At 47.5% G+C, this 16185-nt stretch overlaps 1 protein-coding gene across 1 annotated transcript; it reads right to left on the bottom strand.

Moving 5' to 3' along the window:
• Positions 1-5545: 5545 nt before the first annotated feature.
• On the bottom strand, positions 5546-15936 carry YWHAH (tyrosine 3-monooxygenase/tryptophan 5-monooxygenase activation protein eta; the record flags this gene model as incomplete). Its single annotated transcript, XM_079717685.1, has 2 exons — positions 5546-6199; positions 15850-15936. 2 exons carry the CDS (start codon positions 15934-15936, stop codon positions 5546-5548), a joined length of 741 nt encoding a protein of 246 aa, XP_079573811.1.
• Positions 15937-16185: the final 249 nt, after the last annotated feature.

The following is a 16185-nucleotide window of genomic DNA, read 5'->3' as shown; positions in this document are numbered from 1 at the left end:
GAAGGGCTTCACCCCAGAGCTTCTGCTCCTTCCCAGCCCCCGCCCTGGCTTCCCATTTTTTCCCTACAAGCCCAAAGCTTTTACTTCTTGTTCTTGATATCTTTTTCTTCTGTTAATAATCTCCCTACGTTGTCCCCAAGCCCCCAGAAATAAATAAAAATTCTATTTGCCCATTTTACTGCAGAACTGTCCCCCTGGAGGGTTGCCATGGTGACCGAATGATGTCACTGCCCTGGAAACAGTTGCCTAGGAGATGAGTGATGTCACTTCCAGGAGATGATTGCCATGGAAACCCTCTTGGAACTAGGGGGTGGCCAGGAAAGTGAAGGGGGGGTGGAGGGAGGATGCAAAAGGGACAGATGTGAAAGGAGGAAGGAAAAGGGAGGCGGGAGAGCAGGAAAAAGGCCAGGAAGAGGATGGGGACCATCCCACATCCCAGAGCAGTTGAAAATAACAGAGAATCACAGAATCTCCAAAATGCAAAAGTGCCCAGAGACCACCCCAAGCACCTGCCTCGTTTTTAGAGGCCGCTGAGAGGTGAGGACACGCTCAAGGTCACACCGCCAGTTTATAGGTGATGTTAGAACCAAGCTCAAGGGCTCATGGTCCTTGGTTTCCTACATGGCTCATTGGTAGATTTGGGCACAGAAATGAAGGATTCCTTTTGGTCACTTCTTTTGTCAAAATTCCGGCCTCAGATCAGTCATTTACTCATGAAGTCAACAAATTCTTACTGTGAGCTGTGTGCTAGACGCTGAGAAGAACCTGAGTGGCATTTTCATAGTTACTGTATTATTTTATATTTTTATTGTATCCCCCACTAGTGTTAGCCCCACAAGGACAGGTAATTCACCAAGGTATCCACCCCCAGCACCCTGCCCAATGCCTACCACATAGTAGGAGCTCAACATGTTTGTTAACAAGACAGGTGATGAATGCCATCATGTGGTGCAGACCCACAGTACAGGAGCCCAGAGAGGGGCTCACAGTAGCTGGCAGGAAGGTGGGATTTCCTAAGTAGGGTTTGAAGAGGCCAAGATCAGAAAGCCATTCCAGAAGGCAGAGTAAAGACCTGAGCCAAAGTGAGAGCAGGATGAACAGGTGGGTCCAGCTGGGCATGCTGTGGTCCACCTCTTCAGTCATCCTGTAGCTGTAGCCCCTACACGTACCTCCCTTCTGGAAGAAGGAGCCCCGAGGATCGGAGGAAGACAAGCATCAAGGTCCATGTCCCTGGATATGCCTGGGGGTGGGGGTGGGGCAGCAAAAAAAAAAAAAGGTTGATCCGGCTGAAGAGGCAAATGTAAAGGAGAAGGTAACAGAGAAGTGGACTGGAGGGAGGAAGAGGTCCCATCAATGGAGACCTGGACTGTCAGGCTTCCAGCCTCTGCCTGAAGGTGACACATTCATGACAAGAGCAAGGGCCTTGGAGCCCCACACAGATGCTCTGCCCCTTCCCAGCTGCATGACCACATGAAAGTCACTTTTCCTCTCGGAGCCTCCTGACTGGAGCTACAGCTCAGTTCACAAGAATGTTAGCTCTGAATTGAAATGCATGTAAAGCCCCACTTTGCAGGTGACCGCTGAGTCACCCGCAGAAGGCAGTCGGCAAATGTCCTTTCCCTCTCCCTCCTGGTACAGCCTCTGTCCTTCAGACCAGCATGGGAGCTGTACTTTGGGAAGATGAACTTGACAGTGGATTCCTTCGTCTTTAGCTCCCCACCTTTTGGAGCCCTTGCTTTGCTTGGCAACACAGGGGCCCATGGTCCAGGGGAGGTGGAGGGGAGAGGTGCCCGATGACTAGGAATAATCAGTCAAGTCTGACTCACAACCACCCGGCAGGGGGGGGCCTCAACCAGATCAGAGGTTTCATAAGAGACACCATTTCATTAGGCCCTGAAGGAAGGATTTTTTTTTTTTTTTTTTTTTTTTTTTTTTTTTGTGGTATGCGGGCCTCTCACTGTTGTGGCCTCTCCCGTTGCGGAGCACAGGCTCCGGATGCGCAGGCTCAGCAGCCATGGCTCACGGGCCCAGCCGCTCCGCGGCATATGGGATCCTCCCAGACCGGGGCACGAACCCGTATCCCCTGCATCGGCAGGCGGACTCTCAACCACTGCGCCACCAGGGAGGCCCTGAAGGAAGGATTTGATTTGGGTAGGATGTCACAGAGGCTGGAGAAGAAAAGACAGAGACCAGAGAGGCAGAGGGGTTAGCTATTGTTATGACTTTTCTAGAACTCCTTTACTTCAGGTGGGGATCAAAAAACCCATGGTAAAAAAAAAAAAAAAAACAACCCATGGTGTGGTGGGAAAAGCCTTGAGGTAGGACTGACCCGGTTTTATCTCAGTGTTACCTCTTACCAGCTACGTATACCACCTGATACCTCATCTCCTCATCTGTTAAAAATAGTATCATTCTGGGACTTCCCTAGCAGTCCAGTAGTTAAGACCCTGTGCTTCCATTGCAGGGGGCATGGGTTTGATCCCTGATCGGGGAACTAAGATCCTGAAAGCCGCGAAGCCCTTGTATCATTCCTACCGTCCAGGGTTGCTGTAAAGACTCAGAGACCATGCACTTAAGGTGCCCAGAACACACAAGGTGTTTGAAATGGTTGTTTCCATCAGCCCAACGGCTGTTCTTTGTAACAGAAGACGATCTGTTCAGTCCCACTCAGCTGTGACTCAGTGCCTGTGCCTGCCCCATAGTTTGGAAGTCTCCTGAGAACTGAGGACCCCCCCTCGGCCTCTGAATGGCAAGTCCTGACAGCTGAACGTAGCCTATTTTACAGAACCAAGAGGCATCCTGAGCTTCCCAATCCCAAGTGACTTAAGATGGCCAAGTATTTACCCGACAATAGCTCCATTATCAAGAATCCTACCCTTTCCTCCAACTCAAACAAATGGACCTTTGAGCAGGGTTTGAGGAGTAATTGAAAATCTGAGCATTAGTTAGCATCAATGTATTTAAACGTTCCTTTCCAAGTATAATTCATTCAACTCTAAGTGAAAATATTAAAAGCACTGAAAGTGTCCCCATAATAGGATGTGTGTCATATCCATTTTTTCTTCTCAACCCCAAGACTGTGGCCCGGTGAAAAGAACCATAAACAAGGATTTAGGGGATCTGAGTGCTAGTCTAGGTTCTGTCACTAACTTTGCATTGAGACTCTGGGAAAGCCATTCATTTCTCTGGTCTTGTTTCCCTTGCAGTAGCACTGAGATGACCCCATCTCATTTCATAAATTTATATTGACAAGCTTTTTTTGTCTTTTTCCTTTGATATTGACAAGTTTTAAAACATCAGAGTGTGAGAACTGGAAGGAAGCCTTTGAGATCACACAATAGGGAAGGCTTCAGCTTTACGCCATGTGTAATTTCAAGTCCTCTCAAAGAACCCCATTTACCACTTGTAGGGCTGATTGGAATTATGTGCCCATACTTCCCCACACCCCATTCCAAGACCCAAGAGGATGCCTTGCACATGGTACTTTGGGTTGAATTAAATCTTATATTCCAAATCCTACTCTTAAAAAACGAGGGGCCTGAGCCTCAAAGGTTGTTGGCTGCCTGGAGCCTACCAGAGGGCAGTTAGGACTCTGAATTAGAGGTCGTGGGCAGAGGCCATCCTGTGGCACCAGCTGATTCCAGAGGTCCACCACCTCTGCACCTCAGTTTCCTCCCCTGTAAGGTAGGGACAAAACTTTTCACAAGATGGTTGTGAAATGAAAACGTTAAGTGCTTTTTCTAAAGCCCTTCCTGTGAAGTGCACTAGGCACATAAAGCTCATGGCTTTAAAATACCTGACCTGCTAATTGGAGCAAAACCCAATAACGATTTTTACTGGCAATTAGGTCAACTTGAAATAGGCTTCCTAAGGACTACTTATTAGCATGTGGGTCATCCCTCTACTTCAGGATGAGAAAATAGGTTAAATGTCCATGCTCCACCAGTGTAGGTTCAAGGACAGAGACTGGGTGTGGCCACCTCCACCAGGCTAGTGTCAAGCTTCAGTCAAGAATAAGGTGTTTAGGGCCTTTGTGTACCTGAACCAATCCACTCGACAAGCACATCTGGTCCCGAGCACCACGCTGGAGGCGACAGAAATCTTGAGTGGCTGGAGTCCACATCACCCAAGGAAGGAAGAGTCCACTTGGTGACGCAGGGCCTCAGGAGCGGCCTGAGGTGCAGGCAGATGGGGAAAGTGCACTAGAGGCCAGGCCATTCTCTTTCTTAAACTCAGAGGGAGGTCTGCTGTCTTATTTTTTAAATACTCAAAGCTTTCTTAATAATGATCACTAAAGTTTATTTCAGGGATCCAAGTTGTGTCCCTAATTAACATTTTATTCCATCTAGTGCAAAAGAATATTAAGAAAAACTGAGAACATGTACCTACTTTGAGTGATACATAGCAACCAATGTTCCAGTAGGCTGAGTGGAGCTACACCCTCAAAGTCAGACACACACACACCTTCCAGAGGGGCCGTGCCATGGAACACGGCACTGGGGTCTGCTCAGCTCCTCCCGTACAGGTACCAGCAACAGGAAGAGGGGATCAGAGAGGCTGTTAGCTGGGTTCACACAAAACTATTTACAATTCATGAGTCTTTTGTGTACACTGCAAAACGTGTGATGGAATCAGGGGGCACCAAGACTCACTATTCCAGAAATGCTTCAGGGTTTGAGAGATCAAACCAGGATTCAAAGCGGTGAGCCATGACAGGGCTCCTTGAGAGCAGGAAAAACAAAGACCATACACACAGAGATAATATCCCCAAAGCAGCATTTATTTACCCACTGAATTCCAAAACATTTAATTTAGAAGTCTGGCATTTCATAATTACCCATCTTGATTGACATGGGCTGACACACATGGCGCTGTCAGGATACACAAGGACAATAGCCAAATAGTTACAAAAAAATAAATCCATGATTCTTAAACAGTCGCAACCAAAAAAAAAAAAGTTACAGGTATCAAAACTTTAGATGCATTGCATTGAAAAGAAGGTTTGTGCACATCATAATTTAAAGAGGCAAACAAGGCGCTACTGAAACCTCACGTTAAAGTTTATTATTAAGCTGATGGAATGGAGCAAGTGGTCTCTCATATCAGCTTCCCTTAACAGTTTTCCATTAGCTAAGAAAGAGGTGGGAGGGGTGAATTCACTTTTGCATGCACAGATGTACTGCTTTAACAAAACACTAGCAGCTGGTTTTAAGTGGACCATTTAAATACCAACTGTAGCCTGTGTGGTTAATTCTCCTAACTTCCCCGAGGCTTTCGCCTGCACTTCACCTAGATCAGCAGGCATAGGAAAATGCCTCCTTCAGAATGCACCTGTCTGCACAATTCAGAAAGGGAGCTCCCGTGGGCTCAAAGCAACCATCAGTCCAGCAATGCCCATAAATTTATCTGGAACTGCTTCCCGGGGGCAGAGAGCAGATCTGAGTAGCTGTGCTGCCATACAGATAGGTTTAGCACTAGATACTTAGTGACTGTGGTGAGGAAGGACCGGTGGTGATGGGGTGGGGGCGGGGGTGGGCCGAGGCGCTCAGTTGCCTTCTCCGGCTTCCTCGTCCTGCTGGTCGCTCGTCCAGAGGGTGAGGTTGTCTCGCAGCAGCTGCATGATGAGCGTGGAGTCCTTATAGGAATCCTCGTTTAGTGTGTCCAGCTCGGCTATGGCGTCATCGAAGGCTTGTTTGGCTAAGAGGCAGGCCTGCTCGGGCGCATTCTGGATCTCGTAGTAGAACACGGAGAAGTTGAGGGCCAGGCCCAGCCGGATGGGGTGTGTTGGCTGCATGTGCTCCTTGCTGATTTCGAAGGCTTCCTTGTAGGCTGCCTCCGAAGCTTCGACCACACTGTTTTTCTTCTCGCCAGAAGCCACCTCTGCCAGGTAGCGATAGTAGTCGCCCTTCATCTTCAGGTAGAAGACCTTGCTCTCATACTGGAAGTCATTGCAGTTCTTGATGAGGAACTTGTCCAGCAGGGCCAGCACGTCATTGCACACTGTTTCCAGCTCCTTCTCGATCTTCTCCCGGTAAGCCTTAACCTTCTCCAGCTTCTTCTCATTCCCATCAGCCGTGGTTTTCTGCTCGATGCTGCTGATGACCCTCCAGGAAGACCGCCGGGCACCGACCACATTCTTGTAGGCCACGGAGAGGAGGTTTCGGTCTTCATTGGAGAGAGGTTCGTTGAGCTCAGTCACCTGCAACATCCCCAAAAGATAAACACTGAGACCCGAGTCTGAAAACCCTGGAGAGAGATCTTCCCTTCAACCCAGTCAACAACCCTCCTCAAAAACAGGATTACGGACAAGCCACTCAAGAAAAACCAACTGGACAAGGATCCTATCTGAAGGGAGACTGCAGTCTAACAGAAGAGATAGATATTAACTCAAAATATTAGTGATAAGGACTGAAAACGTCATAATAATTTAGGCCTTCTAAGATGCCGCCTTCACCTTGGCGGAGGTGTGGGAATAAAGATGTTGATGGAAGGTTGTGAGGTGCTGGTACACAAGGAGGTGGTGGGGAAAGGCCCTGAGGCTCAGCTATTCTGCGTAAGATATTCTCACAGTAAAATCATACAATTCCTTTGTCAAATGTTCAAAGGTTATCACAGACTGGAGGTCTACTTCCAGCTTTCTATTCTAGAAAATAGAAAGTGCTCCCTCAAACACTTATTAACAAAGAAGAGCTTCCCAGATGAGCTCAAACACCACACAGATCTAGTGGCCAGAGTTTCACCCTGGTTACACATGGAACCCCACCGGTAAACCCAGCCCTCCTCCAACCCAAAACGGATGCATTAGTGACAGTAAAGTGTCCCCAGCCTCTGCTGAAAGGAGGCATAACTACTCAGCAGCAAGCTTTACTCCTACCTGACAGGAAACCCTGACTGCCCATCAAGGATGGAAGCACCAATTATTTTAAGTGGAAACGTTAAATTTCAAATTCTTCATGATGCCAACTGCAAGTGAGCCAGCTGTGTCATCAGTAGAAGGAGCACTGGACTTCGCTGTGCTGAGCTGTGCCACCAAAAAGTCATGTTGAAGTCCTAACCCCTGGTACCCGTCAACGTGCCCTTATTTGGAAACAGGGTCATTGCAGGTGTCATCAAGTCAAGATGAGGTCATACTGCATAAGGTGGATCCTAAATCCAATGACTGGTGTCCTTATAAGAAAAAGGGAGATCTGGAGATGAAAGCCATTGCCATGTGACGATGGAGGCAGAGACTGGAGTGATGTGTCTACAAAGGCCAAGGATTACAAGGATTACCAAGAGCTACCAGAAACGAGGAGGGGCAAGGGAGGATTTTCCCCTAGAGCCTTCAGAGGGAGCACAGCCCTGCCGACACCTTGATCTCAGACTCTAGCCTTCCAAACTGTGATAAGATACATCTCTCTTGTTGTAAGCCACCCAGTTTGTGGTGGCTTTGTTTGGTGGTCCTAGGAAACTAATACAGACTTAGAATCAGAAAACTCTGGGCCCCAGCAAAGCCACGAACACACTAAATTGGCCTGTATCTTCTATAAAGTGGGGGGATTCTATGTGACCTAGTGGGAAAGGTCTTTAATTTTTTTTGTGTGTGTGTGGTACGCGGGCCTCTCACTGTTGTGGCCTCTCCCGTTGCGGAGCACAGGCTCTGGACGCGCAGGCCCAGCAGCCATGGCTCATGGGCCCAGCCGCTCTGCGGCATGTGGGATTCTCCCGGACCGGGGCACGAACCCGTGTCCCCTGCATCGGCAGGTGGACCCTCAACCATTGCACCACCAGGGATGCCCGGGTCTTTAATTTTAAAAACAGAAAAAGAAAAAAGAAGAGCACTTAGAAAACCACAAAACTCAACAAAAAGGCATTACTTAAATCAAACTATAAGGACAGAACTTGCTCCAATGGAAGGGAAAAGCCAAGTCTGACGGAGAAACTTATTAACAACATAATAAAACAGACATGCTTACCATGGATTAAGAAGACTGAGCAGTAGAGAATCAGAAGTTTAAAAAAAATGAATTAAAAAGGATGATAGGTCTATTTGAAAAATTAGTAGTTCAAGAACATAAGCAACAAATGTAATCATTAAATGTGTAAAATTAGAAAACTTGTGCCAAATTCTTAAAAGTGAAACACGCAACTGTCTACCACCACCTCCCTCCTCAACAAATCCCAGACAATAAAAATACCAGCTCCCTCTTCTAACTTCCCCATTTCCCTGTCCCCAGAACCCCTACTCTTCTGCTGCAAATCATTAGCCAGGGATGGCCTCTCCCTCTTTGCCTAGTCAATCAACCCAACCCACTTCCTCCTTCAGTGTGGTCTTCAGCTACAAGCTGCCCCTGACATTCCCCAGGACAGATGCCTGCAAGCCCGGCTCCTCATTCCTCCCCACAAAGACAGGAAGGTCTCCACGCTGGTCTGGGGCAATCCCCTCCTCTCTACTAATCCACAATCCATGCTCCCCTCAAGACCTGTAACCCCACTGGTTTTCTCCTCCAGGGAGTGCCTTTAAACACACTTCCTTACTAAAAATATAAAGAGACATTGTAGATATTTTTCTGATAATTTGGCCTTTTAAGGAAGCAACCCTTATAAATCAAAATTCCATCTCAAATACTATGACAAATCTCAGAATGCTTGAATCCTTTAGCATGACACTTTTCTAGGCCAATATTCAGTAAAAACAAAACATGAGGCAAGAAAAGAATTTGAAAAGCTCCTCAGATCTTCCAATAAGTAAATCCAACTAAGGCCACTTGATGTTAAAATGCAAATGACATCCATAAGGAGCCACTATATACTTCATCCTGCGACCAGTAAAGCTGCTTTTGTTGGACTACTGCAAAGACACCTCAAAGTATGTCCCCAGAGCACATCATTAAAATTGAGTGCATATTTGAAATATTTATATATCACACAGTGTTTGCACAAGGGGTGGTATCATTACTCAAAAAAAATCTTAAGACACCTGGAGTTTAGCCTGAGCTAGCTGTGTGACCTTCAACAGAACAGTTTTTCTGGGCATCAAAAGTCAAATAAGGGGGACCAGCCCAAACAGTCTCCAAGGACTTCTTCAGCTCTGAAATCCTAGGATTCCATTTTTCCTGAGCAACTATAACAGGTGTGGTAAGGCTTGAGGTCAATACTATTGAATATCAACATAAATGTGGGTGTATCTGTGGGTTCCAGGAATCCGAGGATCCCTTCTCCATCAGGAATAAAATGCCAAAAAAGGCTACTGGGCAATATTTATGACACCTTCACAAGAAAAATCATTGACTAGGAGCGTCAGTGTTTATGTAACGATCACCTGGTCGCCTGCCAGTATGAATGAATCACTATCGGCATCAGCTGAGTGTGACTAACGGCTACACAAGCATTGTTCTCAGAACCCCAGCCAGGGCCTAACTAGGAAATAACTGGATACGTTTAAATATAGTGTGTTTTAATACTCCTGGATTACAGCTCAGTTAACAAAAGGAAACTTATGGGAGGAAGACAGTTTTATTACTTGATCGGATAACTAAAGAAAATTGGGAGTTTTCCCCAGATTGGAAAATTACGGACTGAAGTAAAATCAGATGGCCTATTAAAACAAGATTTACAGCCAGTCTTGGCTGGTGATACTTACTGCAAATAACCTTCGCTAATGTTAGTTAGCACGAGTTCCCAACACTTCAAATTCCAAAATACGGGAGCCAGGAGACTTCAAGAGAAGTCTCATCACCCACTAAGAGGCGCAGACACTGGGAGGCAAACAGTGTAGGGAAAGGAAAGCAGGAACGGGTCCCAACCACCCTAAGACTAAACCAGCGGGATGGCCACCTGCGGAGTCTACGGAGATGATTTACTGCATCTCAACAATCACAAGTTTCCAAATGGTTTCTAATAAGGAACAAAGACTAGACACGGATTTCTCGAGACAGAAGAGAACTAGACAAAGGTTCTCAACATTCTTTCTACTCCAACGCCAGTTTCAACACTCTCGTTTCTGGCGCACACCAGCTGCGCCCAGTGCGGCCACCCCAGACATTATATCTTCACGTGGCTATACCAGCTGCAAGGGGTTCCACCACCTCTGCTTGCAGCCACTCTCCTGCCTTGTTCTCCTGCCCACCTCCCCACCCCAGGTAACCCTATTTACAGGCTTCCTGAAAACCTTAAATTGATGGACCCTTCCCATTCAGGAAGGCTCTCCTCTCATCTCCTTTGAGGACTGGACCCCCTGCCAGCCATTCTGCTCATGTACGTCCTCACCACACAGCCTATGGCTGCAGCAACTCCTTTCACCCATTTTCTCTGCTCTGGACTACACAGCATTTCTGAAAGTCACGAACAACCTGGTCGGCTATGAATTCATTTATCTTCCTATGACACCACTGGCTTACTCAAAAATCCCTAAGGGCCTCCTCCCACTAACTCACAAGGCAATAAACTATGTGTTTGTGAGTAAAAATAGACCCGCTGCCAAAAACAGCCCAGGGACTATTTGGGAAAACTTAAAGTTCTCAATCTGGGAAACATCCAACCTCAGAAGGAACACTGAGCAAACAGAAAAACATGACCCCTGAGCTGCCAAGCCATGCTGCTCAAGTTGGGGTTGATGCGACTCCTCCTGAACGGTGCTCTCATCCTTCACAGCTATACACACACACAGCCATCACCCTGAACTTTATAGCTACCCACATCCACACGCTACCAGCAAGCTTGCTTTTGATATCAGAGCTTATAACAGAAAAAAACAATCCTCATGAATAATTATGCAAACATAACCACATCATAAAATCTTTAAGCTTCTTTGGCAGAACCCTGTATATATTTTTTTTAAAAAAAAGTGAGCTTGAGGGATGAAAGCTTTTTTGGCTGATTGTTTCCCAAGTTAATGCCCCGAAAGTGAGGATTCTGCCTGTACCCTAGCTGGCAAAGCACCTGCCATTGGTCACCACTTGCCCAAGCCTGGAAAGACTGCCCTCTGTCTAAACAGGGCGAGGCTGCAGTTCTGCAAGGCTGGGAGAGGGGCCAGCTTCAAGCTCAGAGCAGGTGAGTTCAGGTTATGAATATTCACTCTAAGCTTAACATTGGTCAAAATAGCTCCCTCTGTATCGTTAAGAGACCACCTTTGTCTTGCTCTAAACACAAGTAAACATTTTCACAGGTCTTGGCAGGCATTATATACAACCCCATCTGAACAGCGTCACTCTACCCTACTGCCCCTGAGGCACCAGGACCGAAGGCTTCAGAAGCTGTGCCAGTTGCGATCACAGGGAAGTGCCAACACCCACCACCAAGGAGGGGATGCCACTGCGGCGAAGAGTGGGAGGGGCAGCCTCAACCTGGACACTTGGGAGCATCTCAGCAACAACCTAGACACTGAAATTTGGGGGCCTCTAGGCTTACAAAATATACTAAAAGCAATATGGAGAAACAATTTCCTAAAACACCACAACTATAATGTAACATAGTCTTGCACTTCTCAATTCATAGCAAGAACTCAAATTCAATTAATACTTTGCTTCTTAAGCAAAAAAACTGGTCTTCAAGAGAACAGCACAGTCCAGATGCGTCTGCCTTTCACGCTCCCCTGCTGCAGCTAAGAACCGTAAGTGGTAGATTCTGTTTTTAATCAAACTTGGCAAAAATGACTTACATCTAATAGAGGGAATTATTTGTTCAGTAAGCCCACTTATGTTAATGGCTTGGAACTTAGTCACCAATGATGACAATGGCTAATAGACCAGAAAGTATACTAGAAAGAAATATGATTCCTTAGCCTCATGGGGCATTGTCACAGTGGTTAAAGTGAGAGCGCTATATTTGAGAGTTCAAATCTTCCCTTTACAACTCGACCTTGAGAAAATTAATCTCTTCAAATCTCATTTGTAAAATGGAGTTAATAACAGGATCCATCCAGAGTTGTTCTCAAGATTAAATGAAAATGTACACATGGAATAAAAGCTACCATTTACTAACCGCCTAATAGGTAAAATGATAAATTTCATAAACTTGATGAATTGTAACATGGAAAACACATCTGGGGTATCCCCTCCCAAACCGTTTTTCTGGAAAAGTGTGACACTGCAGTCTACCACTAATATTAAATTCCAGACGATGAGAAAAATACATTTTTGGTTTCCTTAAGGGAGTAGTGAGGTCCTTGACTGTGGGAGCTCTTCCAGGGATAACGCAGCAACCCCAAATCCAGATGGGGACCACAACTCCCACGTGAGTGCAGCAAAGCTATGTGAACTGTTCACCGACTGAAGTGTCTTTTAACTGAGAATATTGCAAGAATAATGCAGAGACTTCTTCCTTCCTCAGTCAATACGTGACAAAGCGATACTTACATGGGAAACACGACTTGCTATTTTACATAGATTTCAAACGGTAGTACCAATGTGGATTTAAGATGTCACACTAACCACAATTCTGGTACACCTCAAAATCATCCTTAGTTTCAATAACTGCAACACGGGTTAGGTCTCACCCTGGGCCACTCAGCTGTGCTCTCCTTTTACATACCACCTGCTCACTTCCCCACTTCCCAGGATCTCACAGTTGTTGGAATAACAGCCTCTGGCCACTGGTTGGACCTCTTCCCCTCCGACCCATTTCCTTAAGCTGCAGCGTTGTTGCCTGCACTTAAGATTGCTACAGATATTCTTCAAGTCCTTCAGACATATTTCTCCCATCCTTTGTCAATTTTGTAATCGATGTTAAAACACACCATGCCATCCCAAACAATTTTGACATTTTAAAACTTCATGATTGCCCCTATGTTTTAATATAAACGATGACTAAGGGCAATAAGTGACATGACTGAATTATGTCTGTCCATGAATATTCACTAGAAATCTATCTGGTTAGTAGAATCACTTAGTATTATGCACAAATATTTTTATGCCACTTTATGGGTTTATCTCATTGTTCTCATAAGATGGTACTGTACTCATTTTATAGAGGTTATGAATTGTATAAGGGCATTCCAAGCCTGGTCTAGAAAGGACTTGGGTTTGAGAATCTTTCACAGTGTTTCTTTCTACTTAAGGGACAAGGTACGAGATGGGGGAGAGCTGGAAGAAACGTCTTTACTTCACTTCAAAAACATTTCTTGCTCTTCAAATTAGGAGGAGAGGCAGGGAACTGCAGTTCTCAACTGATGTGAACCAACACCTTTGTTTCCAACATGCGTGATTTCTTAAAGCCTTACTGACAGCATCCTCCAGGTGACGCTGGTAGCATACGGAACATCAGTCATTACAGGCAGGCAATGTTATTAGCTACCATTTAAATTATAAAGGAAACAGAAAACAAGTTAGAAGAATGAAAGCTGAAAGCCCACTTGATAGTAACACCAACATTACAACTTTCACACTTCAGAGGACCAGAAGACAAGAGATGTGAGCTTCAAGGTCACAGAGTGGAGGCATCAGAACATCCCCTCACTCAGATGCGGTAGAGAAGCCTACTTACCTGCCCTGAAGAAAACCCACACAACCCCAGAGGGTTATCAGAATTCCAACTCTTTCCAAAAGCTATATTTTAGGTCTATGATATTAATGAAATAGGGACTGAGTCTTCTCAATAACATTAAGAATTTAACGTACAAACATCAACAGGTAAAACATGAGAAACAGTTTTCCACTGACCCTTGCCAAGTCCTTTCCAATAAATATATTCCATTAATTTAGATGAGCAAAAAAAAAATTCTTTAATAGAAGAAACAGGCATACTGACCAAAAAAGTTCTTATTTTTTAATAGGAGTTACCTTGAGGGAATGTTTATCACAGTTCTGAAATGACATAATTAGAGTATGCACTGAATTTTCAATGGCCTATCCAACCCATCAATCATCCCAGATACAGATATTACATATTCCCAATACATGAAAGGGTCCATTAGTTTGCAAAATCCTACCTTAATGTCTCAGAGAAAATCTGTGTACACAAGTACGTAGCTGCAGGAAAGCGTTTTTCAAGCCTGCTTTCGAAGACCAGAAAACCAATTATTTTCTCTCCACAAACTGTATTCCATTCGGTTACATCTCTGCATTCTTTCCTTACTTCCAATTTCAAGTTGCCTCGGGTTTCCTATAGCTCCAGAACTACCTTCTAGTCATTTTCCCTTAGCCTCAATTCACTTTGCTTCCAGCCCCATCCCTTCTTTATTCCCCAAAAGGCTCCTAAAACTGCGGCCTTCAAGTCCCACTTGCAGGATAGGCGAGGGCCTAGCTAACATGTCCAGAGAGCGGCCTCAACCCGCACAATCCCAGTTCCACTCGGCGACTGGAGAGAAGAGGCGCACTTAAGTGTCACTTGCTGTGTGGACAGAAGTGGCTTTATCCCAAAGAAGATTAAGCTCAGGACCTCTTCCAAGGAAATGCAGTCAGTCAGTCCTGTTTCTGTAAAATTTGCTAAACTCATATACCCTACTTTTTTTTTTCTTATAAGACCCCCAGAATTACACAGACTTCAGGTCCCAAACCTAAATCGTCCCTGGTGTGGATGAAAAGCTCCTACCTGGCCCACAACACCATGATCAACTCCGCATCACCAATGAATCAACAAATGGGTGGTGGTGGTTTCCAAACACCTGGTTCAACGTGTGACGTGAACGACATGGAAAAGATGACACTTCTTACCTGCTTAATCCTGAACACGGACCTCAACAACATGTTTCATATATTAATATCAAAAGCTTTAAAAGGATTTTTTCACATGACTCTGAAATTTTACGGAGCCTCGATATTTGTAGTTTTTTCTCTAGGAAATCCCCTCCCAAGGCCCTACGAAAGGCAAATGAGCTATATAACCCAGGGCAGTAATTCTTGAACTTAAACCCAATAGCACTTGCCATGAGGGCTGGTTCAAGTGCAGATCTGAGTCCCACCCCCGCGAGTTTCTGAGTCCGTAGGTCTAGGGTGGGGCCCCGGCGGATCCTCCCACGTCTCAGGAGGTTGTGCACTGGGTGAACATGGCACGTTGGCGGCCGCAGCTGTGGCTCTACCCCTCTGTGACCTTGACGCAGAGATAAGTAATGTTCATTAAGATAAAACGTGAACTACTGTGAAGAGACAGGGACAGTGGGAGGGTCACCGGAACTCTAGGTCTCAGACACGCAGGTGGTATCTAATCCACCGCATTGGCCAGGGTGTGGCCGGCCGCGACTCCTTCCCCGGAAATGGAGCTGCAGACGAGTCTCCGGGGGTCTCGGGAAAGCAAAGGCACAAGTGCTCGGCTCCCCCAGGCGTCAGGACCCGTTTTAGTCTCCGGGCAGATGGGCGCAACATCCAACCTGGGAGGGGGCCCCACGCCCGCCGCGCTCCCGCCCGCGTCCTCGTCGGACTTCAGGATGGGGGGTCTCCGCACACAAAGCGGACCCCAGAACGATGCCGGCGAGCAGAGCAAAAGCGGATCGACATTACACCGAGTTCAGGTCGTGGCAGCGAAAACCAGGAGAGACAGGGCGCCACTCACTAGGTGATTCTTTATTACAAGTTGGGGTGTGTGGAGGAAGGCGAGAAGGGGTGACCCAGCCTGGCAGAACGGTCCAGGAGGAGGAATGCGGCTCCCTCACCCTCCCTCGAGCACCCTCCCCCACCCGCGGCTCCGAGCTGGGATGCCGCGACCCCCGCCCACCCGCGGGGTCCCCGCAGCGCCCCCTCCCTGGACACCCCCCCGGCCCGGCCGCAGGAAATGGCGGGGCGCGCGAAGGGCGCGGGAAGAGCAGGCTGAGAGCGGGCGGCCGCGCCCAGTGGGGCGGCGGGGTTGCCCCTGGCCCGGAGGGGGCCACCGCCCGGCTGCCCACCCCTCCCCTGCGCCGGGCCCCCGGCCGGCCGCCCAGGCTCCCGGCGCGCTCACCGCCTTCATGGCGGAGGCCATGTCGTCGTAGCGCTCCGCCTGCTCGGCCAACCGCGCCCGCTGAAGGAGCTGCTCGCGGTCCCCCATGTCGCTGAGCCCTGCCTCGCCTCGCGCCCCGCTCCGCTAGCTCGCCCGCTCGTCTTCTCCGGTCGCAGGGGAGGCCGCCGCCGCGCACGCGCACTGGCTCGCCGGCCGGCCGAGGCTGCAGGCAGCAGGTAGCGCCGCTCGCCCTCTCGCTGGCTCGCCCCGCGCGCTGTGGCTCGCGCCGCGGACGCCGCCTAGGGAGGACAGGCGGCCGCGCGGGTGGATGGGAGGAGGAGAGGACGCCTGCGCAGT

Source organism: Hyperoodon ampullatus (assembly GCF_949752795.1).
Source record: "Hyperoodon ampullatus genome assembly, chromosome: 13".
NCBI classification, from domain to species: Eukaryota; Metazoa; Chordata; class Mammalia; order Artiodactyla; family Ziphiidae; genus Hyperoodon; species Hyperoodon ampullatus.
The sequence above is the reverse complement of the archived record's forward strand: the minus strand, read 5'-3'. Positions and strand labels throughout refer to the sequence as shown.